At 46.2% G+C, this 27969-nt stretch overlaps 1 protein-coding gene across 3 annotated transcripts; it reads right to left on the bottom strand.

Annotated features, from left to right (window-relative positions):
- Positions 1 to 81: 81 nt before the first annotated feature.
- On the bottom strand, positions 82 to 26249 carry SLC5A2 (solute carrier family 5 member 2). Of its 3 annotated transcripts, none has more exons than XM_061588819.1 (15): positions 26139 to 26249; positions 23205 to 23276; positions 22311 to 22415; positions 21966 to 22025; positions 19592 to 19696; positions 19250 to 19355; positions 14726 to 14806; positions 12469 to 12686; positions 11483 to 11618; positions 9758 to 9865; positions 9388 to 9538; positions 7756 to 7924; positions 6935 to 7150; positions 2250 to 2421; positions 82 to 1713 (listed from the first exon to the last, which is right to left on the bottom strand). In XM_061588819.1, exons 1-15 carry the CDS (start codon positions 26247 to 26249, stop codon positions 1487 to 1489), a joined length of 2037 nt encoding a protein of 678 aa, XP_061444803.1. In that variant the 3' UTR covers positions 82 to 1486. The 3 variants fall into 3 exon arrangements, with proteins under 3 accessions (XP_061444803.1, XP_061444804.1, XP_061444805.1); XM_061588820.1 differs by having other exon boundaries at positions 82 to 1675; positions 2257 to 2421; XM_061588821.1 differs by having other exon boundaries at positions 82 to 1624; positions 2347 to 2421.
- Between the last annotated feature and the right edge of the window lie 1720 nt (positions 26250 to 27969).

Genomic DNA, 27969 nt, shown 5'->3' with positions numbered 1-27969 from the left:
ATGTATATATATATATATATATATATATATATATATATATATATATATATATAAGTATCAGTATTATTGCTGTACTGATAACCTCGTGTTTGTCTGCCAGCATGTTTAATTTAACTAATATAGGCCTCAAAAACACACAATTTCCATTCCCTGACAGGATATGTTATGATGGGAACTGTCCCTCCTTCAGGGTCCCTGTTTGTTTATGTAGATTTTTTTAATCCCCTGAATTTGGGAGTGAGCATCTGCCTGTCTTTGTTCAGAAAAGAGAAGGAGTACAAGACACCCTCACCCTCTTTGGCTCCAGTCTAGAACACACAAAAGCGTTGCCCATTTACACAGTTGTGTTTATTCTCCTGTTTGTCTGTCTCTCTGTTTTCCAAAGGCCTGGATCTAGATGGCTGCTGGTGGGGTCAAAGGTGTGGCTTTCTGGGGGAATGGGGTAGGCCAGCATTGCCTACCTCAAACACATAGTGGTCTTCATAGTGAATAAGTTATGCCTGACTCTCATTACCTCTGTGTGGCTCTTGAAGAACTGAACAGTGCCCCCGACCCCTGCTATGTTGTTATTCATGTAAATCGGGTGGGGAACCTTTGGCCCTCCACATGATGTTGGACTACAGTGCTGATCAGCCCCAGCAAACATGGCCAATGGCCAGGGATGATGGAAGTTGTAGTTCAGCAACACTGGGAGGGCCCAAGGTTTCCCACATCAGGTGTAAATGGTGACAATGGCAAGAGAGGTGCTTGAGTTCTGGGGGCCATGCACATTTGTGGAGGATGTTGAGGGTGAAAAGCATCGGGAGAAACGTGTGTGGCTTGGATGACCAGGCATGAATGTAGAACCAAGAAAAGTGGCATTGTGGGCAAGCAGCTGTAAAGCTAGAATGTCTTGCCCAAGGTAAGAATGTGTAAGGACAAGGCTGTGGGAAAATCCCAGGTACCAGGGCACTGAAGAAGAATGCCAGTTTTTTTAAAAAAATGTTTTTTGCAGTGCCACTAACATTGGGGTGGAGGATTCATAACTTGGGGTGACAGCTTTGGGAAAGATGGGTGGCATATGGCACAGAGGAACTAAGAAGTGTCTTCAAAGTGGGACATCTTGCTGTATCAGGAATGGGGAACCTGTCGCCTTCTAGATATTGTTGGACTACAACTCCCATCATTCCTGACCATTGGCCGCACTGGCTGGGGCTGATGGGTATTTAGTCCAACAACATCTGGAGGATTACAGGCTCCCCTTCCCTGCGCTGCATTACACCTGCCTGTGCCACACTCTAACCTAGGTTATGTGAGTTGATCTTTGGTGGGCTTGGGTGATCCTGGCTTGTGGATGTGAGCTGACTGAGCTGATGCCTGTTTGGTCCCTGCCAACTCTGATCCTATCTTGTTGCTTCCACTGATCCTTGGAAGCTGAAGGCATGCCCAGATGGGTGGGCAGCCGAGGGCTCAGAGGTTTACAGAGAGCTGCCATCGTGGATCGTGCTCAGGCATAGTAGCCCCACAAGAACGTTGCGAGGGCCATCATGATGACAGCATTGACGTTGACAACATGTCTCCAGATTGGATGCTCTGTGATGTCGGTCAGGCACTGCAGCTCCTCAGCTTTCTCCTCTGGGCTCAGCTCCGCCTGCCCCTGGCTGCCTGCTCCCATTCCACAGAACCAGCTCACACACTGCCGCAGCCGGCCAAAGGAGGGTGCTGCTTCGGGATCTGTGTGGAGAGGGGGGGAAAAAGCAGAGGATGATGGTCAGGGCCTGCGAGGCCGTAACAGGCCATCTCAAAAGCAAATCAATGCCCCCAAGGAATAAGTGGGTGATCTAGGGCTGCCCCAGGGATGGCTAGAGGGCATATGTGGGACAGCCTACCTCGCTGTCTCCATACAGCAGGAGTGGGAAACCTCTGGCTTGAAAGCGGCCCTCCACACCTCTCTCTCTGGCCCTTGGAACTCTCCCCAGGGCATGGTCCCTTTTCTGAGGACACCCCCCTCACTGGCCCAGCTTGACACCCCAAGTGTGTTTTCCTGGCTGGAATGTGTTCTCTGATGACAGCTCTGGTTTGTCTGGATGGAGGCTAGAGATGGGTGTGTGTAGAAACTAGTAAAATGGTAAAATTTGCATTTGTTGCTCCACCCACTTTTGCCTCTGGCCCTAGCCCCCTCTGGCATGTGGCCCCTCAGAAAGGAGTGTGACCCTCTGGCTGAAAAAGGTTCCTAACCCCTGCCATTCAGCACCTCTCTCCTGGCTCACCGTCCACCTCCAACGCCCGCTCCAGTCTCCCGTTCTGCGCTGCTTCAGTCTCTGCTTGTTCCCGGCGCTGTTGCCAGGTAGTTTCCCTCTGCTTAACCACCGCCTCTTCCTCTATATCCAGATCAACCCGCTCTTCTTTACTGTGCCTGAGGCTGAACACCAGGCGATGCAGCTGTGAAGGCAGGAGAGGGTTTGTTGGTTTAGAGATGCATGGAATGGAGGCTGGCCCATTAGGGCAAACGGCACCACCCCACCCACCTCAGTCTGCCTTCTTGCACACAGCTAGGCCAGGGGGTGGCCCTGGTTGTCAGCTTCCTCTTCATTCAGCTGCCTTGGCCTTGTTAGAACTCAGCAGGGAGGAAGACGGCTGTTGTTGGCTGTGGCTCATCAGCCACGACTAGGGTTGCCAGGTCTCCGGTTTTCTGCCGGAGTCTCAGGGAAAAGGGGTCCGTCTCCGGCCTCCGGCAATACTTTATTTAAAAAGGTGGATCTCCGGTTTTTCATTGGCCCCCTCAGCCATGCATGCGTGATTGACGCACAAATACGTTGGGCTGTGGAGGGCCGCCTTCCCGGTGTTCCCGCCCTTTGTCAGTCACACACAGGCAGGCTGCCGCCGTAGGGACTGCACGAGGAAGACTTCCGACTTGAGCAGCCGCTGCCCCAGGGACCCCCCCCCAGCAGCAGCCCCTGCCCACTAGCGAGCGGTACACAGGCAGCCGCAGCTGCAGCAGCAGCCACACCGCCCACCACCAGCCAGCGCCCACACACAACTACAGGTGAGGGGGGGGCTGGACATGGAGCCCCCGCCCGCAGCCGCCTGGCTGAGCATCCCGACGTGGGATCCGTCCAGATGCCGCCCCTGGGACCCCCCCCCCAGCAGCAGCCCCCGCGGGAGTCGGGAGTCTCGGGAGTCGGGACGGAGCGGTTGCTAGAAGACGGCGAGCTGGCCGGCCTGGCAGCCCCTGAGCCGTGAAGAGGCGGTGGCAGCGAGGCTGGGCCGGCTCCTTCTTAGGCGCCCGGCCCCGGAGCCAGTTCCCCTGCTCCGGAAAGGGCAGCCGGCGTCTTCATTCCTCCTGCTGTGGGCGCCGTGGCTGGCTGGCAGCAGCTGCGAATCAGGCTCCCAGCCTGAGCCCCATCGCCGCCGCTGCCGCCCAGTGGCACCCACAGCAGGAGGGGTGAAGACGCCGGCTGCCCTTTCCGGAGCAGGGGAACCGGCTCCGGCAGGCCTAAGAAGGAGCCGGCCCTGGCCAGCCTGAGGCTGGCAGGCGCACTCCGTCTCCTAGCAACCGCTGCCTGGCCCTGAGGAGGAGAGAAAGAGAGAGAGGCTGGCTGGAGAGAAAGACAGAGGCTGGCTGGAGAGAGAGAGAAAGAGAGGCTGGACTCTGGAGGGAGGGAGAGGAAGAGAGAGGCTAGAGAGAGAGAGAGAGGGATGCTATACAGTGAAGAATTAAAAATTAAAAAATAAATTATTTTAAAGACTGGCTGCATCTGTGGTGGTTAAGATTTTCAGGGTCCCACACAGAGCAGAGTGCAGAAGTTTCAGACTTTACAGAGAAGGAATCTGAGAGAACTTAATTTTCTTGAAAGTTAAAGAAAAAGCCGATTTTAACATCTACTATCAATGTGATAACTCAAGGAGTTTATTATGGAAGCAAAACCAAGAGTGTTTATTTTATTCATTCATTAATTCAATTTATTTACAGTTTTGTGTATAAACTGTCCTGAATTCATTCATGATGAAGTTTATACACAAAACCTTTCCTCGAAACAATAAAGCACAGCACAGCAAAGTAAAACCAAAACTAAAATCCAGGCCAAACTTATAGCAGAAGGCAGTACTCAATTACAAACACTAGTCAACCATTCCCTTAGTGAAGACATATATCTTCAGCTGACATTGACATCCATACAATGTAGGCACTGCTGTATTTCTAGTAGATGGGAGTTCCATAGCTGGAGTGTCACAACAGAAAAGGCCCTACCCTAAGTCACCATCTCATGTACCAGTCACTTGCAGGACCTCCAGAAGAGCCTTTCCTGCAGGTCACAGGGAGTGGGCAGACTGTTAAAGGCTTTACATGTCAACAATACCTTGAATGGGGCTCGTGTTATAAGGCTACAATAAGTCATATTGCTCAGCATTCTGGCAGCTACATTCACTCTGGCAGACCTTCTTCAAGGGTAGCCCCACTACAACACATTACAATTGGGAGGCTACCAGTGCATGTGTTACTGTCTGTGACCAAGTTACTGAGGTCCAGGAACAGCTATAGCTGAAACCCATGTGGCCCTCCAAATGTTGTTGGACTCTAACTCCCATCAGCCTCAGCCAGCATGGTGGGAGCTGTAGTACAGCATTATATGGATGACCACCAAACATTAGTCACACCTGTACTAATTGCATCAGTATTATTACTTTATTGTCATGACTATTGATAATACACAAAGCAGTTCTTGCAAGTTTGATATGTGTTAAGGATTCTCAGAACACTTGCATCATTTGGGGAGATTTCAGCTGCAATAAGCCATAGTTGTTATTTGCAACTTACTGCTTGTTTTGTAAGCCTTCTAATGTGTATGTTAGAAATGTAACATTGCTTTTTGAAACAATAGGCTTTAAGTGTGTTGCATTAAGCCAGCTTCCACAACCTGATACTACAAGTACAACTCCCATTATTGCTGACCATTGGCTATGCCGGCTGGAGCTGATGGAATTGCAGTCTAAAACATATGGAGGGCATCAAGCTGGGGAAGCCTGCAGTAAGAACTGTGTCTGAAATTTTAGATCACAACAGCAATACTGCTCCAGACTCAGAGGAAGGCAATAGTAAACCACCTCTGTCTGAATACTGCTTACCATGAAGACCCTATCTGGGATCAACTTGAAGGCAGTCCATTTCCATTTTGCATCACCCTCAGCTTATGAGAAAGAATGACCTTGTCACTTCAGATGGACCTAGGAACACCCTATTTTAGGAAAGCTTTCTATTTTAATCTCCAATCAGAGAATTTTTTTTGAATGGTATGCTCCAAGCAACTGTGGTTGATACAATGTATCATGTTTAATGATGTCATTAGGGCCCGCCCCGTGATGTCACTAGGGCCCACCCTGTGACATCACTAGGGCCTGCCCCATGATGTCACTAGGGCCCACCCCATGACATCACTAGGGCCCGCCCCCATTTTCTCAGGTTTTTGGATGGTTCTGACCTGGCAACCCTAGCCACGACTGATGGCGGTGATGGTAGAGAAGACATCTAAAGGGTGCACCCTTGGTTGCCCAGCACCCCAGAGAATACCACAATGTGTTTTTTAACTGCCTGGCACAGAATTGTATTTCAAAATGCCTTGGGCCAATAAAATCCTACACAGACACAGACTGTGTTTTTCCTAGTTCTTGGTGCCTTTTTTTTCTTATACAGCTTCTTTTTTCAAGACATCTCAAGGAACTCTTTGAATTTGCTAAGTGAGGGTGGGGAAACTGTGGCCCTCCCTAGAGGTTGCTGGACTGTGACTCCCATCAGTCCTAACCAGTGCATGCTGGCTGGGGCTGATGGAAGAAAGTCCGGCGACATCTAGGGAGGGCCACAGGTTCCCTGTGCCTACTCTTGTTGGATTAACACCCTGACTATGACGAGGAAAGCATGCACTAGATTCTCTGGTGCTCCCTTTGTGCTAGGAGTAGAGTTGCTATTTATTTATTTTTATTTCTACCCCGCCTTTCTTTCCATGATAGAAACCCAAGGCGGCATACATGTGGTTCCCAGGCAGTCTCCCATCCAGGCACCGACCAGACCTGACCCTGCTCAGCTTCAGCAGCGTGCTGGCCTCATGTGCCTTCAGACCATGGCCTCTCTGAGCTAACAGGTCTGTTTCCAGGAATCTCAGGGTTTGATCATCTCTGTTTTGCTCTCCCAACTCAAGCCCTTTTAGCCACAGCCATAAGAAGGTGTTTAGGCCTCTCTAGTCTTACATGGGTCTCACTTGTTGAAAAAGTCAGGCCCACTTGACTTAGGACAAAGGGAACTCTAAACCTGGCTGCCTGGAGGAAGAAGCAGGGAAATAAATAATAGGTATCTAGAGAAGGTCTCTTTTTTGTTAACCTCCTGCAGCCTTCCTCAACCAAGTGCCCTCCAGGTACGACTACCTTCAGACTCGCCATGCTGGTTGGGACTCACGGGAGGACACCAAGAGGTCTGAGAAGACTGGCCCAATGGTATGGAAGAGGAGGCACAGACTTTTATTATTATTATTTAACAAAATTTACTTGATTGTAATAAAACTTCTAAAAGGTTTACAAAAATATTAAAATTATCAGTTAAACAAATACTTAAAGCATTTAAAACAGAATTAAAATTGACCGTAAACTAAACAAGATTAGAACATGTCAGCATCTGGGTAGGTTTGACTAAACAAAAATATTTTAAGCAGGTGCTGAAAAAGTACAGTGAAGGTGCCTGCTTTAAGTCAATAGGCAGGGAGTTCCAAAGTGTTGTTAAGACGGTAAACTAAAGATGGGTGTTTCTAGGCTGCAAACTTAGTGGCCTGGAGATATGAAATGGGGGGGGCAGCTTCAGTTGCCATGGCAGTGAGACACTAATACTACAGCCCCCAGTTTAGGTTCTTGTACCAGGATGCTTAATTGCCTGTTCATTTAGATTCCTTCCCCTCCCCCCCATACGTACGTGTTTATCAGGGATAGGTGCGGTGCAGAGAGAGACGCCCATCGCAATGATGGCTGTACTGCAGAAGAGGATGACAGCAAAGTAGAGATAGTGGACGCCACAGATCAGGCGGGGGCAGGCGCTGGGGAAGAGGCAACTCCCTGTCCCGTAAATGAATTCGGGGATCATCCGGGCCATGCCCATGGCTAGTCCTCCCACCATCCCCCAGAATGCACCCTGAAAAGACAGAGAAATGGGGTGAAAGTGGAGGGTGAGCAACAGAGCAAAGAGGAGGGGCTAAATCTGAGTGCTCTGAATTCCTTCTAACCCAGATTTTTGCTGCCTTTGCTTTTATTTTCCCTGTCTTGTGCCACGCCCTAAAACTGAGAGCCCACAGGCAGGTCCTGAATGTATTCTAAGGTCCATTCCTCACCATACATTTAAAGTACATGGCTTCCCTCAAAGAATCCTGGGAACTGGAGTCTGATAAGGGTGCTGGGAGTTGTAGCCCTGTGATGGGTAAACTACAGTTCCCAGGATTCTTTGAGGGGAAGTCACGTGTTATAAATGTATGGTGTGGGTATGACCTAAAATGCTTATAAATATGTGACATACTTTATGGGGAGTCAGGTCGCTTTGCAATAACTTCTCTAGGTCTTCCCTCCCAGGGTGCCAATGTTTTCCCATCCCCCGGACACCTGGGTTCCATATCATGAAATGACTAGCACCCACCTCTTAAATGCCTCCTGTCTGGGGCACCTGGCTCTCCCCTCCACTGACTGAGTATACCTCTTCTGTGTAGCCTGTGTGTAGCTGGCCACCTCCTTTCTGAACTCACTCACCTGCTCGTTAACTCTTTTGACAAAGAGGCCAAGGAGAAAGATGGCAGCAATCGGTGGGGCCAAGTAGCTGCTGATGGACTGAATGTAGTCAAAGAGCTGCCCACCTTGGGCAGCTTGCACCACTGGGATCCACGCAATGCTGACCCCCACAAGTAGCAGGATCCACACCCTGTGGGGAGCAATAACAAGGTGAGAATGCAGCACCCCTTGGGGCAGAAGTTGAACGGAGCAATGGACGCACAACCAAAAGTATTTAGGGAATGCCGCTTGATTGGAGTTGGGGAGGAATTTCTGTGAGTCTTTGCCCCTTCCATTATGTGGTTTAACTTACTTAGCAGAGTCAGGCAGAGCAATTTTTATGAAGGCATCTTGGCAGTTAACACACCTGTCCTGCTGCTGCTGTCTGAATCCTCTGTCTTGCAGTATGGAGGGACAGGTTTGGATGTAAAGGAGGTGGAGGATTAGATTTAACATTCTTTCTGGACCCCAATATGATAACTTGTGGGTACCGTGGTTTGCCTTCTGGCTGTTATGGGGGTGGGTGGACTGGTTGTTTTGACAGTTTTGTTTTGGGGTACGTGTAAGTGTTCTGCTTTTTGTGTTTTGGGGGGGGATGTGTGAGCATTGCCAATTTTTCTTCTATGAACAAGTATGCTATGGTGCCCATGACAGTTCCTTAAATTTCCAAATGTGTCCCCAGGCCAAAAAAGGTTGGGGATCCCTGTCCAAAACTTAAGGGTATGTTTATTTATGCAGTAGAGTAGCGCAGCAGAAGTGGGCTGGGCCTATCAACCATCAAAACCATCCTCTGCTAGCTTAAATTTTAAGGGAAGAACTTTAGCTGAGTGGTAGAGCCTAGAGTCCAAAGGAGTGAAGGTTCTGTGATTCTAAGGGGGCCGTGGGCCCTAGAGTAACACTGGAGAAAAAGTCAGAGGCACGAGGCTCATGTTAGACTGTTGCAGCCATATCTGGAGAGCTACAGCTAGGGAAGGATGGATCTGTCAATTTTGGTTCTTGCTGCTTCTCCGTTTTCCAGTCTTAAACTCAGTTCTTCACGTTTCTGCATTCATAGAAATTCATCAGCATTTCCATGCAAATTTCTCCTAATAAGCACATTTTTATATGCAATTTTGACTAACAGACACATATTTTAAAGCAATTACTGCTAATATAATGTGTTTTGTAACTTTCACAAGTACATGCCTTTAAAAAAAAACTTTATTTAACGTTAATAAAATAGACATCAAAAACAAAAAGTAACCAAAAATAGCAAAAACAGGCTCTTCCATTGTCAAGAAAATAAGGTATAAGAGGGTTAAAGAGATCGGAAATAAGTGAACACTGAGAGATAAACTATTAAATACATGCATTTTTTGTATATATTACTTGGCTGAAGATCTACCCAGGAGAATTCATAGAAATGTGAATTTTGAAGGATGTGGCTGTGTTTTGGTTCGCTTATTGCTTCAGAAAGCATTAATTTGGTAGGTTCACCTTTAAATGTGAACTGAATTGAATTTCTCCCCCAGCAGCAGCTACAAGTTTCTCACCCCTGCTATAGGATGCCACTGGTCTTTTACTGGAGAAGATGGCACTAAAATGGGTGTGGAGCAGGCCAGTGCTCCTTCTCACCTGCCCACTATCAAGAGCTCCTTGTTGCTGGCTTGTGGCCTCAGGCGGTTATAGATGTCCATGGTGAAGAGGGTGCCGCTGCTGTTGAAGATGGAAGCCAGCGAGCTCATTAATGCGGCCAGCATCACGGCCAGCATGAGCCCCCGGAGGCCTGCATGGAGTGACACAATAAGGCAGGGAGGAGGAAGGAAGGTATGTCCTGGAGTTCAGCACCCCTTGCACTATGCTGAAGGAGCTGGTCAGGAGAAATCAGAATTCATATGAAGGTGAAAGCGGTGGGGTTTAAGGGACTGTGGATTTTCCCAGTCCGTCGAAAGGAATGCGCTGGAGTTGGGCAAAATTCGGCCTCCCCTTTACGGTCACCCCTTACCTCTCGGCATGAGGGTCACCACCAGTTTGGGGTAGGCAATGTTGGAACACCCAACCTCCGTGCCACAGATTCGTTTGCATTCCTCCGGGATGACACAGGCCACTTCATCTGGAAAAGCAAAGGAGGCAGTGTGGGAGGGATGTAATAACTTCCAGAAGAAAATCTATGGACTAATATATGGGTTGCTAACTTTTTTGGGTCCTTGGACACATTTGGAGTTTTGAACGAGGGCCATAGGTGCCTCATCTCCCTGCCTGCAGAGAGACAGAAAGTGAGAAGATGTGTGCATACCAGGGTTGCCAGGTTCATGGCCTGAGATCGATTCTGTATCTTTAGGGGAAGAGAAAGTCAGCCAAGTGCAGGTGTTCTTGCAACCCTGTAATGGGAAAAACCACAAGGTGGAATTCTCCCTTCCTCCTGCACAACTTTTAAAAATACAGAAGACCTCTTGGAGGCTGGGCCTGGCAACCAAGAAGTCTTTTGTATCTTTAAAAATTGTGCAGGGGGGAGGGAGAATTCCACCTTGTGGTTTTTCCCATTACAGGGTTGTAAGAACACCTGCACTTGGCTGACTTTCTCTTCTCCTAAAAATACAGGCTCAGGCTCAGGCCATGAACCTGGCAACCCTAGTGCATACACACTTTGCTTTCACAAGGGATTTGGATAAAAGTCTGCTTCAGCAGGCTTAATCTGAGTCTCGAAAAGAACATAGAGCTGAAAGCGGAAGCAGGAAAGAATGTCCTTCTTCCTCCAGCTCTGTGTACTTTGTAGGAAAGAAAAAGGTAACCATCTGATGACCAAGGGGGTAGTGAGTTGTTGGGGAGGCTTCGTGGGCATCAGGGGAAGACCTCAAGACACCACATCCTGGAATAATGGCTTGTATGTACACCACTTATTGCTTGCTGATTACTGGACCAAGAGGCTTCTGCTTTTACCCTGCAGAGAGCTAACTTATAAATAGATGGCTAAAGGTAAGATAGCATGATGACTATGATACTACATGCTGGGAATCTCTGGAGGTCCCCAAGGCCACAATGAAAATGGAAGCAAAAGCTGAAGAGCTGGAGGTAACTCATTTGTGTGTTTCCAGAGGCATAGCTGTGTTAGTAGAGAGCCAGTGTGGTGTAGTGGTTAAGGTGTTGAACTATGACCCGGGAGACCAGGGTTCAAATCCCCACACAGCCATGAAGCTCACTGGGTGACCTTGGGCCTGTCACTGCCTCTCAGCCTCAGAGGAAGGCAATGGTAAACCCCCTCTGAATACCGCTTACCATGAAAACCCTATTCATAGGGTCGCCATAAGTCAGGATCGACTTGAAGGCAGTCCATTTCCATTTCACCTGTATTAGTCTGTTTTAGCAAAAGCAGTAAAGAGTCTCATGGCAACTTAAAGACTAACAAATATACCATAGCATAAGTGCATTAAATTAAAGCTTAAATGGGTGAAAAATATGCACAACAGCCATTCACAATAGCATGAATCAGTGATGGTAACACTATCACTGCTGAATTAATTAGCATATGTATTGAGATTAAAAGCCTGTCAACTCTATTCAGGCCACAGGTGACCGGACTGAACTTCTTGATAAGTTGTAAATTGGCAGTTTCTATGGCCTATACTGAGATGATGGCTGTGCTTCAGAATTTCTGCCTTGATGGAACATCAGGGAGTGGTCTCCTTCCCCCACTTCTGACCCACTTCCCCAACTCTTCCCATGTGGTTACCTGGATACAGGATTCGGCTGATCATGCCAGGCATAACCATAAGGAACATCGGCAGCAATTTGAGGTAGCCGCAAAGGATGCAGCCGGCTTTGACGTGGGTGAGGTTCTTCCCAGCCAGGCACCTTTGCACTATGACCTGTGAGGGGTGGAAATAGGAACCTTTGCTGTGGGCCATCCATACCATGGCCTTAGCTAATGCCTTTATACCAGGGTGGGGAACCTTATTGGCCTAGGGGCCAAATCTTTATCTCCCCTCAGCCCGCAGGCCAACTTTGACAGTGGGTGGGACCACCAATCCATCAATCATCTGATATCAGGTGATTGACAAGTGGGTAGTCTCACTCACCTGTCAAACTTGGTCCACAGAGAGGGTGGGGAGATAGTTACAGGGCAAACTTTAACCCTCAACTCATAAATTCTGCTTGCTTGCAAGGATTGATTGCATGTGCCAGCTCCCTGCAGCCAAACTGAGCAGGATTTAACCCTCCCTACTAGCTAATGAACAAGGGTTGAATCCTACTTTCCCCTGCAGAGAACTGGCATGTGCAGCCAAAATGAGCAGAATTGAACCCTGGTTCCCTCATCAGCTGATGTCACCTACCCTTTTGGGTGATGTCAGCTGATTGACAGGTGGATTTTTTAAAAAAAAAATGGCCCTCAAATGGGAGTTTTCCCATCTTAATCTATAGTGCAACTGCACTTGGAATACTTTGTACGGTTCTGGTGATCACAACTCAAAACTGATAGTGTAGAACTGGAAAAGATTTGGAAAGGGGTTACCAGAATGGTCAGGGACTGTAGAAACTCCCCTACAAGGAAAAGTTACACCATGTGGGGCTTTTTAGTCTGGAGGCAAGTAAGGAACTGGGTGTTAAAATCCAGAGTAAAAGGGTATGATCTTGTGTAGGTAGGCATTAGGAGACTGTGGTGCTACCACACACAGACACACATATATACGCTCTCTCTCACCATTGCCCCTTCTATACCTGATCGCTGCACCAGTACCAGAGAGAGTTGATCGACAGGCCGAAGATAACAGCTGGCCAGGGCAGGTCACTGATGATGGCGTCTCTGATCATGTGGAAAGAGTCCTTGCGGGGCACATAGCAGGAGGCCGAGATGTTGTAGAGGGCAGGGGTCCGGCTGGGAAGGGCCCCCATATATTTGTCAAACAGCCCCTGGTAGCCTCCCACCTCATTAAAGGCTGCAAAGGAATAGGAATGGGCAATTTAAAGACAGGAAATACCATTCCCACTCAGAATTTCATCCCAAACTTCTACTACTGTTTCCCAATCTCAACCCCACCCCAAAAAACCACTCCAGGTTTTCTACAGCACAAATGAATTACAAATAAATAATGCAGATTCTTTTTAAAACCAGAGTGGTGCAAAGGATACAGCAGGGGAAGTGGGGACCCTTTTTGGCTCCATGGGCCAGATCCTTATCAGGATCTGCATTCCAGCCCAAATGTCAATCACATGATGCCATTATGACAGTCACCCACCTGTCAAAATCCTTGTGCTTTGCCATTCTCCTCTTCCCTTTTAGCCTCCCCTCTTAGAGGCTTAAGAGGGGAGCATGGGGAGACTTGCAAAGGGCGCTCCAAGTCTCCCCCCTGTATCCTTTAAGTCCTGATTCTCAGAGGCTAAAAAGGGGAGCAGGAGGAGACTTGGAAAGCAGGAGGAGATTCGAGTCTCCCTGCACTTCCCTTTTAAGCTTCTGAGACAGGGGTCTTAAAGGGAGAGTGAGAAGGCTTTCAGAAGGCTTTAAAACATCTCCCACACTCCCATTTGAGCTCCTGTGGGCTTAAAAAGGAGTGCAGGAGCCCTCTGAAAGCCTTTGCAAAAGCTCTGTTTGAAGTAGCTTGTGTATGTGAGCTGCTTCAAAGGGCCCTTTTGCACAGGGCTTTAACCCAACTCATCAGGAGTGAGAAATCAGATTCTTCTTCTGACATTCCTCAGTGATGTCAGCTGGTGGGCAGGTGGGTATGGTTAGGTGAAATTGGCATCACAGACCCAATTGGACCCCCTGGGGGACAAGATTGGCCCGCAGGCCAGAGGTTCCCTACACCAGGGATGCAAAGATGAAACTGGAAGACATATTGTTGAGTTATCTCATTTAGAATACAAAACAAAAATTCAAGTAATCATTAAAAATAATAAAAATGAATTATTTATTTAGCTCTAGGCCCCCATGGCCCACACATGAAATGTCAAAAAAGAGGGAGGTTAAATGTTTGTTTTGGATCAGAAACGTGGATCAGAAGTGTTTGTGGAGGAAATGGCTAAAATGGTGATGACCAGAATGGTATTTTTCCTTTTATTTTTCAAATTAGCATTCTAGTATTATAGGCCTGTTATCACTTTAATTTAAGCAGTGTTTTTCTAATGTTTTAACACTGAAAAAGATTTAATCAACATCTAATATTAAAAAAAACGGAGATAGCATTTTAACATTCGTGGAAAGTTATAAAAATAGTCCTCACGGCAAAGGTTATAACGAAGGTGTGCTGAGCTGTGATAGGCTCACCTGCCTGATAGGTCACCACTCATGTCAAAAACCACACCTCTTTGAAAAGGCAAAAAAGTGGCACCAAGGGCATCAACACTTGTGGAAACTGTTGGTTCTAACAAAAAAAAGTTGGACTTTTCATGGTAAGAAAAAAGACGGAAGCAGTGCACTGCGGAAATGGGAGGATTGTCATCCATTTGTAAAATGTCCAGATAAACTCTCCTAAAATGTGAGTGCATGAGGCATGGAACAGAAGAGGCCGGAGGGAGGAAAATTTCCTGCTAGAGTTTTTTGGGCACCATCCCATTTTTTCCTCTGAACTTTTGAAAGAGGAGAGAGGAGGGGGCTGACATTTTGAAGACCTGAGAGAAGGACTTGGGGACAGAGCTCTTTCTGTTCTAACTTTCTGTGTCTAGTAACTGCAGGTGAAAACGACACATTCCAAGTTGCCATTGAATCCAAACATCAGCTTAAAAGTCTGGAATCAGATTTTGTCTGTGATTTCTGTTTGCTTGAAGCATTTGATTTTTTGTTTGTCTGTTACAGTTCAGACACCGTAGGAAGGGGGAACATTGATTAGATTGTATTTGATGTGCATCCCAGTCTTCCACCCACATTTGAGTGCTTTGTCCACCAAACACTACTGTCCCCAGTTTGGGGAGGAAGCGAGGGAGGGAGGGACAGAGCGCCAGACTTCTGTGTTGTATCCTCTACTGGAAGTGGCCAACTCACCAAACCCCATGAGGACAAATGCTCCGCTGATCATGACGAACGTCTGGACTATGTCTGTGTACATCAGTGCTGCCAACCCACCTGGAGGAAAGGTAGGGAAAGGGCATGCACAGGCATTAGGAAGCGGCCTTATTATACCGAGTGAGATCATAGATCCATCTGCTTCTGTACTGGTTACGCCTTAGTCTAGGTTGTAAGCTCCTCAGGGCAGAGACTTACTCTCTTATACTCTGTAAAGCAAAAGCACCATGCATGCTGATGGCTCTCTGTAAATACTACTACTACTACGCAGACTGGCAACAGCTCTCCAGGGTTTCTGACAGGCAGTCCTTCCCAGCCATACCTGAAGACACCAGCGATTGAGCCTGGGATCTTCTGCACACGAAGCATGTGCTCTGGCTCTGATGATTGAGTTACAGCCCTCCCCTTAATTCCTTTTCCTTATTCATTTTGACCCCCATATTTTTTGTGATGCTTCATCATTGCTATCTCTGACAGCCCTCTTAACTTTTACTGATGTGTGAGGAAATGACTGCAAGACATCTCGATGGAATGAGGAAGTGTAGGATGGCATGCTCAATTCCCCTGTCATATGCTCTTGTGTCACACCCCTGCATCCCAGCCAGGTGGGACTTTTGACATGCTTTCTCTAACCCTGCCTATGTAGAATACAATAGTACATAAGTCTGGGAAGCTTTGTTTATGTAACACAGATGAGGTAAGAGAGGCCCTTAATTGGCAAAAACAGACAGTGGATGCCAATCGCTCATTAGAGAAGATGTTTTATCTCACTGCTAAAGCCTGGGAACTTGACCTTCAAGGCAGGTGCAATGAATCATGCTACTACAAAGCTCAAGGACAGTGACCAACAGAACTGATAAACAAAGGAAGAAGCGTGAGACCCAAATTTAAAAAAATCCCCACAAGTATAGCTAGTTAAAGTCACAGGTGCAAACCTGCACCCAGGTCCAGGGGTTCTTTTGGGTATAGATAAAGCTCCCTAACTCCTGCTCAGGAAGCCTCAACACAGACCGAGTCCAGCGAGGTGCTGTGTATGTATTGGCCAGCTGAGATCTCTCCGTTGTTACCTGGGACTTCCAACAACAGAAAGGAGACCGTAAGATAACTGTGCTCAAGAGCTGGTTTCAGCTGTTTATTGCTTCGCCTGCTGTTAAAACACCAACTGCTCTCAATTAAAGCATTGTAAATTTTATTTTTTCCACGGGTCTGATCAATCTTCGAACCTCTTGCCTTTAGCAAAACAATTGACAAGGTCTTGGACTCAAGAAAAAAAAGCCAGAAAGATTTCCCTCTCCTTCTTTTTGGTTTCTGCTTAGTAAGAACATCCTGCTTTTCTGAGCTGTACTTTCAGACTAATGGTCCATTTAATTTAGCAATTTGGCTGGATAAGAGAGCAGAAGGAAAGTCATAAGAAGGGCATTGAAAAGAATAACCAGACGTGTTCTTCCTATTCACTAGTAAGGTTGGTTGCCCTTTTTCTGGCAGGGAGCCTGCTGTGCCTATAATCTCAATCAAAAATTCAACACCAGGAGAATACTGGAACCCTTCCCCAGCATGGAGATACAGGGATGAGAAAATGCTTTACTTGATGAGGTTCTGCCTGCTGCACAGGTATTTATAGGCACAGGAGCCTTTCCATAAAGGTTGGCAACCCTATTCATTATGTGAAAATATTGTGCCTAAGGAAAAAAAATCCTGCCTCTAATTTGTTGATTAACAGCAGTTTTATTGTTGCACTAGCCACTGATGTTTGTAATTTTCAGGTAGCTGCACCTGTTTCACTGTTTCTTTTCTGAAAAAGAACTGCTAGGGCTGGACTCTTCCACATCCTGACCTGGAAGCCCAAAGCTCAGAGGTGTGCGTAAGCAGTGGCTGTTCATTACTGAGGCATTCTGCACGTGAACAGAGGTATTCTTTACATATTTTGGGTCAGAGCCGTGCCATTAGCTTCAGACCATGTTTTTATCAAGTCAAGGTTTTGACTTAACCTTACAGGTGTGACAATGTTAAAGGGTCACTAGTTGCTAGGTCTTACTGTTTTAAGCTGTAAATAGCAGGTGGGGGTCCCCCAATGTTCATAGGGACCACAGTATGCTGAGGAGGGGGATGGGCCCGTTTCCGCCCCTTCAACGGCTCCCATTAGCCCAGGAAGCTTGTCTTGGAGCCAATTATAGCTTTATTCCTGAGGCTAATAGATGCCATGCGGGCACGGGGAGCTTCTTTCAGGACTGTTTCAGGGGAGGAAAAATCCCTCCCTATGCACTGCCATTCAAGTGAAAATGGGGGAGGGGGAATCTGCTTGCTATTTTATTATTATTATTATTATTTTAGAAAAACTCACAGCAAAAAGTGATACTCCTAGCCGTGCATCTGGTTTGGCCTTTACGTATATACACATATAAAACATTAATTATGGCTTTTTACAAATCCTTTTAAAATGGCTTAGGCCCAGGATACCGGAAGGGCTGTTTTGTCTAAGCTGAACCTGCCTGTGTGTTAAGATCTGCGGAAGAGGCTGTCTTCTGCATAGTGAGGTCCCTGAATCAAGGGGGCTAGAGCAGATCCCCCCAAAACTACAAAACGTGGCTCAAGGGTTTAATCAGAAGGCCTTGTTGGAAGGTCTAGCATTCCCTGTGGGACGATTGCCTATGTGCTGGGATGGAACGAACATGAGATCATGGGGCGAGAGGAGAGCAGAGCTTGGCAAAGTTACTTTTTTAAACTACAACTCCCATCAGCCCCAGCCAGCATAGCCACTGGATTGGTCTGATGGGAGTTGTAGTTCAAACAAATAACTTTTCCAAGCTCTGGAGGAGAGTTGCTCACAAACTGACCAAGAGCACAAAGTCCCTTCCTGGGGTTGGGGTGGTCTCTGCATAGGCTCTGTGGGGAAACCATACATTGTTTAACTTGGCTAATGTAAGGAGTAATGGTCATACTTGGCACACTCTTTCTCTTCCTTAGTCATATGCACTCACCCCCTACACACACACAGAGAGAGAGGCTACGTGCACACTAGTTCCTTAAAAAGCAGCGAGACTGTTTTGTCTTGAAACAAATGCACCCAGCTGTACACATCTTTATTGTTTGATTGGAATACACCCAGACCCACTGCTGAGGTCAGACCTTTTGGGACCACCCACAGTAAAGCATTTCCATTGGATGCACCTTGGAGTCACAATGGGTTGATTGAACAATGACTTTTGAAATCAGCGTGAAGCTGGCTTGAAGGGAAAGCGCATCTGATTGCTTTCCCTTCAAGCGTTTGACTTTGATGGCCAGCATGTGTCTCCGCATTGAAACCAGTAGAACTGCAAGCGTGTCCATAGCCAGAGTATATCTCTCTTACACACAAACACACACAAGAGAGAAAGGGGGGGGGAGAGGGTAGATACACACTCAGTACTGTGCCATTTCCAGTTTGTCTCCACCTCTCTCTTCTGAAACGGGGGGGGGGGGGGACGACGACACACGATGGTAGTCAAACCCCACCCCTTTTTACTCTAAAACCTGGTGGGAGTAGCTTGAGAGCATTTTTGTTTTTAAATATTCAGCTTCAAAGAGATTTCACAGTTGATTGGCAGATCAACCCATTCCCCCTCCAAATGTGGCTAATGGAAACACTTTGATCTGGTAACTAGTGTGTTTACAGCCACACGCATGACCTAGCAATCAGGGCTAGTTCTATCTTAGGCTAATGGGCAGCAAATAGTTGGTAATTTAATGTATTATTTGTTTATTGTTACTGCCAGGAAGAGGCGCTTGTCAGATTTTCTGCATCAGATGCAAACAACAATGACTGGCCTTGGTACTATTATGCACCTTGTCATGCGTATGCATACCATTTGCCTCTGGCAGCATGGTAGCAAAGCTCTACCTCCTGATTTCTGTTTCTCAAGCCTCTGTTAAAGGGGCTAAAGATGGGGGAGAAATTTGATTCAGTTTGCATTTAAAGTTGACTCTTATCAAATTCACACTTTCAAAAAACAAAAAAGGGAACTGAAACACGGCCATTCTTTGAAATTCACACGTATCTGAATTTTGTGATGCAGTTCTCCAACCAAGCAATGATTACAAAAATTCATATATTAGGGGAAAGTGTGCCCAAAATGAATATATTGGTGAAAAAAGCATACAAAAACTCATTATATTAGGACAAATTGCTTGCAAAAATGTGTACATTAGTCAAAACTCCATACAAGAATGTATTTATTAGGAGAAATTCACACAAAAATGCTGATAACTTTTCATGAGGATAAAAAAAAAATTGCTGCAGAAATATGGAGAACCAAATTTAAGATTGGAAAAATGAGAAATGGAGGTTGCCAAAATTGACAGATCCTTCCATCCCTAAAAGGGACAGGGGCAGGTCAGGCCGTCTCTCCTTCCTGCCCTGGCTTCTCATGGCCACAGTTGACAGCAACCTGATTCCCCTGCCATTCCAACTTCCTGTTGGGCATCTAGCCAGCCTCTTCCAATATAACCAATTAACGTTCCTGTTACCTGTCACTGTGTAAATGGTGGTTATGATCAGGAGGGCTATGACAGCCACATAAATATTCCAGCCCAAGGCTTGCTGGATGAACACAGCTCCAGAGAACATGTCCACCTGGAGAATGAGAAGCAAAAGCCCACAGCTAGGTCATTCCTGGCTTCTAATAAAAGTGGCTTTGGAAAGAAAGAATAGGTAAAAGATCCCTTCCTCTCGAGAGGTGGCCTTGCCACACGAGGCTAGGTGAGAGGTCAGGCCTTTCTCCTCAGTTGGAAGTGGGTATCCTAACCCTTGTTGTAAGCCGTGCCCAGCCACTCAACTCCCAATTCCTTGGGCCCGGAGAAATGACTTACTGAGATCTTGGTGAAGATATACAAGAAAAGAGAGAGGACGGAGAGGTAGAGACGGATTCTTTGGCCCCCGAAGCGCTTCTTCAGGTACTGTGGCATTGTGATGACCTACATGGGGGAAGTGATAGGAGAGACGGCGCTGCTGTCTTTCGTGGTGTTAAAATGAGCGCCACATAACGTTCTTTCTGCACTTTCAAGGAATCGGACTTTCCGCATGGCAACACCTGCTCGCTGGAACTCCCTGCCCATTCATATTAGGCAGGCGCCTTCGATGTATTGTTTTCAGCGCCTGCTAAAACCTTTTTTTTTTTAGGCAAGCCTACCCAGACGTATCATTTCAACACTACTTTTATTTTATCATGTTTATTTATTTATTAAAATGTTGATTTTGCTTATATTTTGATGCTAAATTTTAGTTTGACTTGTGTTTTAACATTTGGGTTTTTATATCGGGATTTGTTTAATGAATGTTTTATATTGTAAAGAGCTCAGAGGGTGGCGTTCAATGCGAGTCTCACTCAGAGCAGACCCACTGAAGTTAATAGACATGACTAAGGTTTATTAATGACAGCAGTCCTACTCTGAGTAGGACTTAGTTGACTGCAACCCAGAGGTATATAAATCCTGTGGAAACAAAGAGCAGTGAAAGGGCTGTTTTGACTGACTCATACTCCAAACGCAGAATAACTGCTGCTCCTGCCCCTTAGGGGTTTAAATTTATGCATAAGAATCTAAGAAGAGCCTTGCTGGATCAGGCCAGTGGCCTACCTAGTCCAGCTAGAGTTGCCAGGTTCATGGCCTGAGACTGATCCTGTATCTTTAGGAGAAGAGAAAGTCAGCCAAGTGCAGGTTTTCTTGCAACCCTGTAATGGGAAAAACCACAAGGTGGAATTCTCCCTTCCCTCTGCATAACTTTTAAAGATACAGAAGACCTCTTGGTTGCCAGGCCCATCCTCCAAGAGTGTCCTGTTCTCACAGTGGCCATCCAGATGCTTTTGGGAAGCCTTCAAGCAGGACCTGAGTGCAAGAGCACTCTCCCCTCATGCTCTTTCCAGCAACTGGTATTCAGAAGCATGCTGCCTCCGACGGGAGCATAATACTGTATGTTTCAAGCAGTGAAAGGGGATTTGTATCTGCAAATATCAATATACAGTTGGGTTTGTAGATCTAAGTCTAGAAAATCTAGTGCAAAATAAATAAATAGAAAAAGAATATACTGTACCACTTTAATTGCCTCAGACAAATAGTGTGCATATAAAATACAGAAAACAAAAAATATATACCAATGAATAAAATATCTAAAATCTCATTTTTATGAACATATCTGTGGAATTATATCCAAATATCAGCGGATATAGCCAGCAATAGTGTGACAAACCAAGTCTTATATGACAAACAGTTATGTTGTGGAGCAAATGTGTTTCTACCTTATAAGGGTCTTCTTCAGTGGTTAATATATATTATGGGGTTCAGTCTTATCACTACATATGACAGTTCACTGGTGTATCAATATGTCATGTGCTGACCTCTCCTTTCCTACTACTATACTTATACTCTTTAATGAATCTTGAGTTGTTGTTATTATATGGGTTGCAGTTTGCTGGCTGACCTTTGGGAGAATTACTATTTTGGAGAAAGTCCTGTAATGAGGAAATGGAAATGGACTGCCTTCAAGTCGATTCCGACTTATGGCAACCCTATGAATAGGGTTTTCATGGTAAGAGGTATTCAGAGGGGGTTTATTTACCATTGCCTTCCTCTGAGGCTGAGACTGGCCCAAGGTCACCCAGTGAGCTTCATGGCTGTGTGAGGATTCAAACCCTGGTCTCCCAGGTTGTAGTCCAACACCGTAACCACTACACCACACTGGATCTCCATTATTAGGAATGGTTGGTCAGTAAAAATGACTGGTCAATCATTCAAGCACAAAAAAATAGGATGGGTCCTAAAAATGTACATCTCAGGTGTCAACGTCTAAAGAGATGTGTTTCATACTGCACAGCAGATACTGCATTTTGATTCTTTCCCCTCCCAAATCAGCTTGGACCTGAATTGAGGGGAAAAAACAACCTAGCTGTGTTTTTAGCCGGAAATGTATCCACACAACCATAGGCAAGTAGTTAAGACTCATGGATATAGACCAGGGAGAATTGGATTCAAACTTCTATACCGCCATGGCACTCACTGGGTGACCTTGGATCAATCACCACCTCTCTGCCTGACCTAATGCCCACCCAAGATGGTTGTGAAGATACAACTGGGGACAAGGAGATCTGTGCAATTGCCCTGAGTTCTTTGGGTAGGATTAAAATTTCATTCCCAAATAAGCAACAAAAAGTGTTTGTGTGTGTGAGAGCGAGCGCAGATCACTTCTTACCCCAGCTGCAAGGTACACCGGGACAAAGAACCATCCTAGGAGGAAAACAATGAAGAGAGCCTGGAAGGAAAGAGAGAAATGGGGGTTAGGGACCAGGTGGGTCCAGCTGTCTTTTTTTGCAGAGCTTCTGAGTCATTAATATGTATGCAACAGGTGAAGTTTTCTCCATCACTGCCTTTTCATGCAGAGGAAAGGAGGACCTGTTGAATGCCTAGAGAAAGCCCCAGAGCATCTTCTCCAAGTCAGCCTTTTTAAAAATCGTCTTAGCCAGTGACAACAGCAGGCTTTAACCCACATGTCGTGTTTCCTGAAAGAAGTAGGGACCCCCCTCCACCCTCTACTTACGTTCCACTCGAATCCTGCCACTGCCAGGCCATTAGCTGCGCCGGTGCCTGCCAAACCCACAAAGTGGCCGCTGCCAATGTTGCTGGCAAAGAGAGAGGCGCCGATCTGTGGGCACACGAAACGCCAAAGAAGGATAGGGCAGCACCCTTGACTTTTTTCCAAACCCACCAACTGAACCACTAAGCCCTGCCGCCTTGAGCTTGGCACCTTTCCCTTCTCATCTGTCTCCCACTTCGCCCAGGATCCTCAATATGTTATTTCTCTATTGATTCTCTTCCAGTCTCCATCCAATTTATTTATAACTTTTTTTCTATCTTTTTCTTTTCTCCTGATCCTTCCTCCTGTCTTGCGATCTGCATTCCCCCCCCTCACTTTCCAATAATCTTATTTCATCCCCATTCATTCCCTTTCCTCACTCTGTAGCATTTGGGGCTGGGCTGGGGAACCTCAGGCCTGGGGGCCAAATGTTGTCCTCCAGACCTCTCTGTCTGGCCCTTGGAAATCTCCTTAGGCCCTACCCCTTGCCGGCTTTGCTTCACACCTTCCTTGTAGGTGGTTTTATTTTGGGGGGGCTGGCTGGAATATGTCTTGAACTCTGATAATGGTTGTTGCTTGCCTGGGTGGGGGACAGAGAATGATGGAAGTGTGACTGTCTGTAGAAACTATTCTACTCTTCAAAGGTAAATTTTACACTCACTGCTCTGCCCGCGTATGCCTCTGGTTCTTCCCATCACTGGTATGTGGCCCCCAGAGGGTTGGACCAAAGGGTATGTGACCCTCCAGGAGAATGGGAACCTTTTTTAGCCGATCTGGGGCCTCCCTCCCTGCCTCCTGTCCCAATGCCCCTGGAAGCCCATCTCATCCCTTTGTCCTGATCTCTTTTCTGTTACTTACCGGCCACCACACCATGTTCCCGCCAGCCAAGAAATATCCCCTGACGGTACCCCGATTGGTCCGGCACATAGACTGTGAGCCGAGAGACAGAAGAAAGGTGACATTATTAGACTCTGTGGAAGGATTGGGGGGAGAGGGGTTAAGATTGGAGGTTGTCTTGGCTGCAGAATAGGGATACAAGCACAGAGAGGAGGGACCGCCTCCCCTTAGGGAAACAGATTGCTCAATTACTAATCTGTAGAATTTTACACCTCATTACCAGCTGCTAGTACATTCCTGAATGGTGTAACGTTTTATAATCATTAACCCATCTGGGGTGCTCAGGCCTTGGATCAAAGAGAAGAGATAATAAAAGAGAAAAACAGAAAACTTGCACAGGGAGCGATCCTCCTTGATTGAATGTGGGGCAGAGAAATGCTGTAAAAGAGGGGTACAAGAAAGTCTTGATGCAGTGCTGGGTTCTAGGTACCTCAACTGCCTTAGTGCTTTGCATATATCATTTATCCAAATAACTTGCATTTTAGGTATACACGGATTACTGTAAATGCTTATATTTGCTTACCATCTATGCCTCCAGGGAAGTGTGATGTATCGATGACACTAAAAAGTTCTAGGTGCATAATAGATAGCCTATATTGATGCCTAGCAATGGCTTTCTCTGTTTTTAAGGCTTGGTCTCATTCCCTAGTTTGACACTTCTGCCTTGGGTTCTACAGTCAGGGATGACATTTGAGTTCTAGGTTTCAACAGCTCACAAAGTACTTTAGGTTCTTGGGACAAAACTTTGGGTCTTGTGCCAAAACACGATGTGCAAGATCTGTGACTGGATCTCCTGACATCTTTTTTCTTTTCTTTTTTGAAAAGCAGCTGTGCTAGATTGAGGATGTGATTGAGGGAAGTGAACCACAATGACCATGATGGAATCTGCCCCTCCCCCACTGCTGTTAGCTACACCCAATATGCTTTTTCTTCTGTGGCAATTAGCAGCTTTGGGGTGGGATTTCTTCAGGAACACAGCATGGAGCGGCAGGAAGATTGGGACCAGTGCCATGGCTCCAATCCAAATGAGCATTTATTGTAAAAAAATAAGAAGACATCCCTTGAAATTCCTCTGATGTTTTATTTGAAGAGCAACCTCCAAATTCATATTGAAATTTCAGATTAAGTAAAATGTCAGCGGGATCTTTGCTCCGGACTGAAAGCCTTTCCTAGCACTGCATCATCAACTGATCGTGTTCATAAGCGGAATCTGCTCCCAGGCCCCTATCCAAGATGAAGCCTCTGGGATGGAAGAGGAATGGGTTTCTGAAGGAACCTGGAAACATCTGCTCTCATTGTCTAACAAATTGATCAGAGGTGGCTGGTGCCCAGTGGAACTGGTGGGGCGGAAGGCAGGGAGGCCAACAGGAAGTGGAGCCAGAGCCAATGATAGGCAGAGCCAACTAGTTCTAGTCCTTCCCCCCCACCTCCCACCTGCAGAGTTCTACAAGGGCAACAATAAGTCTAAAGAGAAGGAATTTGACAGAGGTAGTGCCACCCCCTGGGCTGGTTGCAAGTAAGCAGGCAGGCAGATGGGGGCTGACTGGGAGCAGGCTGATGTCGGTGGGGCAGTGCCCTACTCGCCTGACTGGACCAGCCTCTACTAAAATTTATCCTGTGTTTCTCATGTTTGTGGTTGTTGTTAATGCCATTTTGCAACTGAGTTTTTCTTTAGGTGAATCTCTTCAGAGTTCATTTGAATCTGGTTATTTGACAGCTTTTAATTCTTTTGGGTCAGTTTAATTTAGTTTATTTAAGCTATTTACATACCACTTAGTCACCAGAATTTCTACGTGGTGGGCATAAAAATTTCAAAAAGCACGCAGTAGCTAAAGTAAACTAGAATTAACCATTAAAAACAGGGAACTTCCTTTAGAATGCCTGCTGGCATAGAAAAGAGAGGGGCCTGCTAATCTCAGCCAAGAGAATCAGGCCCACAATTAAGACTGCATGGCTTCTGGTGGATACGAGCTGTGCATCTGAGCCATGGGGGAACCACTAACAGAGACTCCCCTGACGATTTCAGGGATCGGGCAGGGATCTAAGGAATCAGGTGGTCCGTAAGATATCCCGGACACAAGTTGTTATGGGGCCTTGTAAATGAACACAAGAACCTTAAATGCTCAGAGAGGAGACCTGGAAAGGATGGACAGGTGGGAGACAAATGGAGGAAGAGAAGGTGGCCAGATGAAGTGTGTTTGGGGCTGGATAGAGAGCTGTGTAAGGAAATGGGCTGAGTAACAGAAAGAGACATAAAGGTATGTTAAGAAGAAGGGTGAAAAGATCCAGGAAGAGAGTCATGTGGAGTGATGGCTTGGTCAATAGAGACCTTGAAATAGGTTAGAATTTTTAAAAAATAAATCTATGCATTAATTGTTTTTGTAGTAAAAAAACTGCGTACCAAATTCTAGATTTCCTGTGCCATATGTGAAGCATCATCAGTGGCTTCAGATGTCATGTAAAGACATGTATTTTGCCCAGGTTTAGCTTGACACTGACAGATCTACGTTTTGCTCTCAAATGATGGTTCCAGTTCCTTTCCCAAAGTGAGGCAGTGCCCTTGTTTTCTAGGTGAGGAGCAGGTTGCTTCCAGACCACCTGTTTATTGAGCAGTCATTCTGATTTGTTTGCAGAGAGGTTAGACAATGTTGCATCCAACAAACTCGCTTTCCAGTGCATTTCCCCATGGCTTTCCTTATTGCAAAAGGTCCGATTTTCGGGGGGGGGGACAAAGTTTGTTGAGCGAGAGTTCCAAATCAAATAATTGTGCATCCTGAATTTGCCAGCACATGATCAAATCCCACCTGAAAACTGTGATGATCTGGAAGCGCCCCTACTCTTGGGAAGTGTGAGTGTGTGTGAGGAGAGGGAGCAGCCCCCTCCTTCCCTACATACCCAGAGTCCGACTCCAATGACTGCAAGGAAGTAGAGGCAGATGACAGAAATGTCCACTGGATTGCTGATGACTGCCTTCCCAGGCTTGGGGACGGGCGATTCCTCCTCCATGGTGCCTCAAGCTCCAGTGCTTCCACGTTCAAGTGGACAAAGTCAAGGAACTCTCTGGGGCAGCTCCTCTGGGAAGGCCCATATGGGTGGTTAATGAAAAACTCAGTCTTGGGTTGGATGTGTGATTAACTTGGAGTGTGTGTGACGGGGAAAGGGGGGGATGCGGGAGAGGGCAACTTCCATTAATCCTAGATCAGGTTGGCCCCTTGTTTTTTGTTGTTTTACGGACAACAGTTCTGCGTTATTAATAGCTGCACGGATGGCAGACATCACCAACTGGCAAATCATTTCTAATTCCTGGATCTCTATGCTGAGAAAAGCTTCTCCTGCTGGTTCACACGTGCTTGTGGGGCCTGGCATGTTCCCAGTGTCATGTTTTTGGCATTTAAAACAAGCTTTCAGGGGCATACTATGAATACGACAAATTCCAGCTCAAGTTAAGCCTTGCCTCTCTCCCTTCCAAAAGAACACAGGAACTTCCCAGGCTTTCTGAGCCACTTATTTATTTAATTAAAACATTGATATACCGCTTTGCATTTCTAAGTGGTGTGTGTGAAAATAAGCCAATCATAAAATAAATAATAAAGTAATAAAAATAATGATAAAACCAAGGAAAAGCAGGGAGAAAAAGCACCCTTAAATACTCAAATGTTCTGTCAGATTTGAGGGGTTTAAACTCCTTCTCAAGGTCTCTCCAGGAAAAGGCTAATATCTCAAGATGAGGGAGACAGAACCACAAAGGTTATTAGGTTTGCTGTATTCATCGTGCTATATTCTGACCTCCTGAGCCACTAGGCCCAGCCAGGCCGGGCTGCCAATAGACATGGGAGAGAAATTAGATCCAGTTTGCATTAAAGGGGGAACCTACCTACTTTCTGAAACAATCCAAGAACCAAAACAGCCATCCTTCTAAATTCATTACTTCTCTCAGCTAGAGAACAATGCCTTTCTCCAGCTAAGTAATGTGTAGGAAAAATGCACACACTGAGGTAAGGTGTGGATAAAAATGTGCCTATGAATAAAAATAGCATTAAAAAGGCATTCTAAGGGAAAATTGCTTAGCAAAAATGTATATGTTAGGCAATATTGCATACAAATGTGTAAATTGGGAGATATTTTTCACTAAAATTCTGATGAATTTTCATCAGGACTTTTAAAAACCCCAAATATTTGCAAACTGATAGGGAAATGTGGAGAACTGAATTTAAGATCAGAAATAATGAGGAACCCAGATTGACAGATTTGCCCACCCCTATCCAGCAGGTGCCACTGTCTGACAACATTAGGCCCAGTTTTATCTCACCAGACGGGGCTGGCCCTGTCATTAGGCTGAGGGAGGCAGCAGATGCTTGGGGGGTGGGGAGAGATTTGCAACGTATTGGAAGACTGAGCTGTGGGTACCACAGAGCCTGCCCTGCACCATCTAATCGAACTTGCCTCTGTCAGGTGTGGTAGTAGAGTAGATGCTGTCCCAACACCAGGACCAAATTAAGATTGAACCACCAATAAATGTTGAAAGCATGGGTACCATCTTGTCCTTTGCCTCTGGAAGCAAAATGTTGTGGATCATGCCTGGTACCCAGCCCCACTCCTGATTCGGGATGGGGGAGAAATGCGATTCCATTTGCATTTAGAGCTGAATCTGTCAAATCCACACTTTCAGAGACAATATGAGAACCAAAACACGGCCATCCTTAACACTTCACATATATCTACATGT

Source organism: Rhineura floridana, chromosome 11, assembly GCF_030035675.1.
Source record: "Rhineura floridana isolate rRhiFlo1 chromosome 11, rRhiFlo1.hap2, whole genome shotgun sequence".
Lineage (NCBI taxonomy): Eukaryota > Metazoa > Chordata > Lepidosauria > Squamata > Rhineuridae > Rhineura > Rhineura floridana.
This window is presented reverse-complemented; position numbering and strand designations above follow the sequence as displayed.

Coding starts and splice junctions, on each gene's coding strand:
- SLC5A2 (XM_061588819.1), bottom strand. CDS start 26,249: ATGGAGGAGGAATCGCCCGTCCCCAAGCCTGGGAAGGCAGTCATCAGC. Junction 7,925..9,387: donor GAGCTCTTGATAGTGGGCAG/GTGAGAAGGAGC, acceptor TGCTCCCCACAG/GGTGTGGATCCTGCTACTTG. Junction 7,151..7,755: donor TCAAAAGAGTTAACGAGCAG/GTGAGTGAGTTC, acceptor CTGTCTTTTCAG/GGTGCATTCTGGGGGATGGT.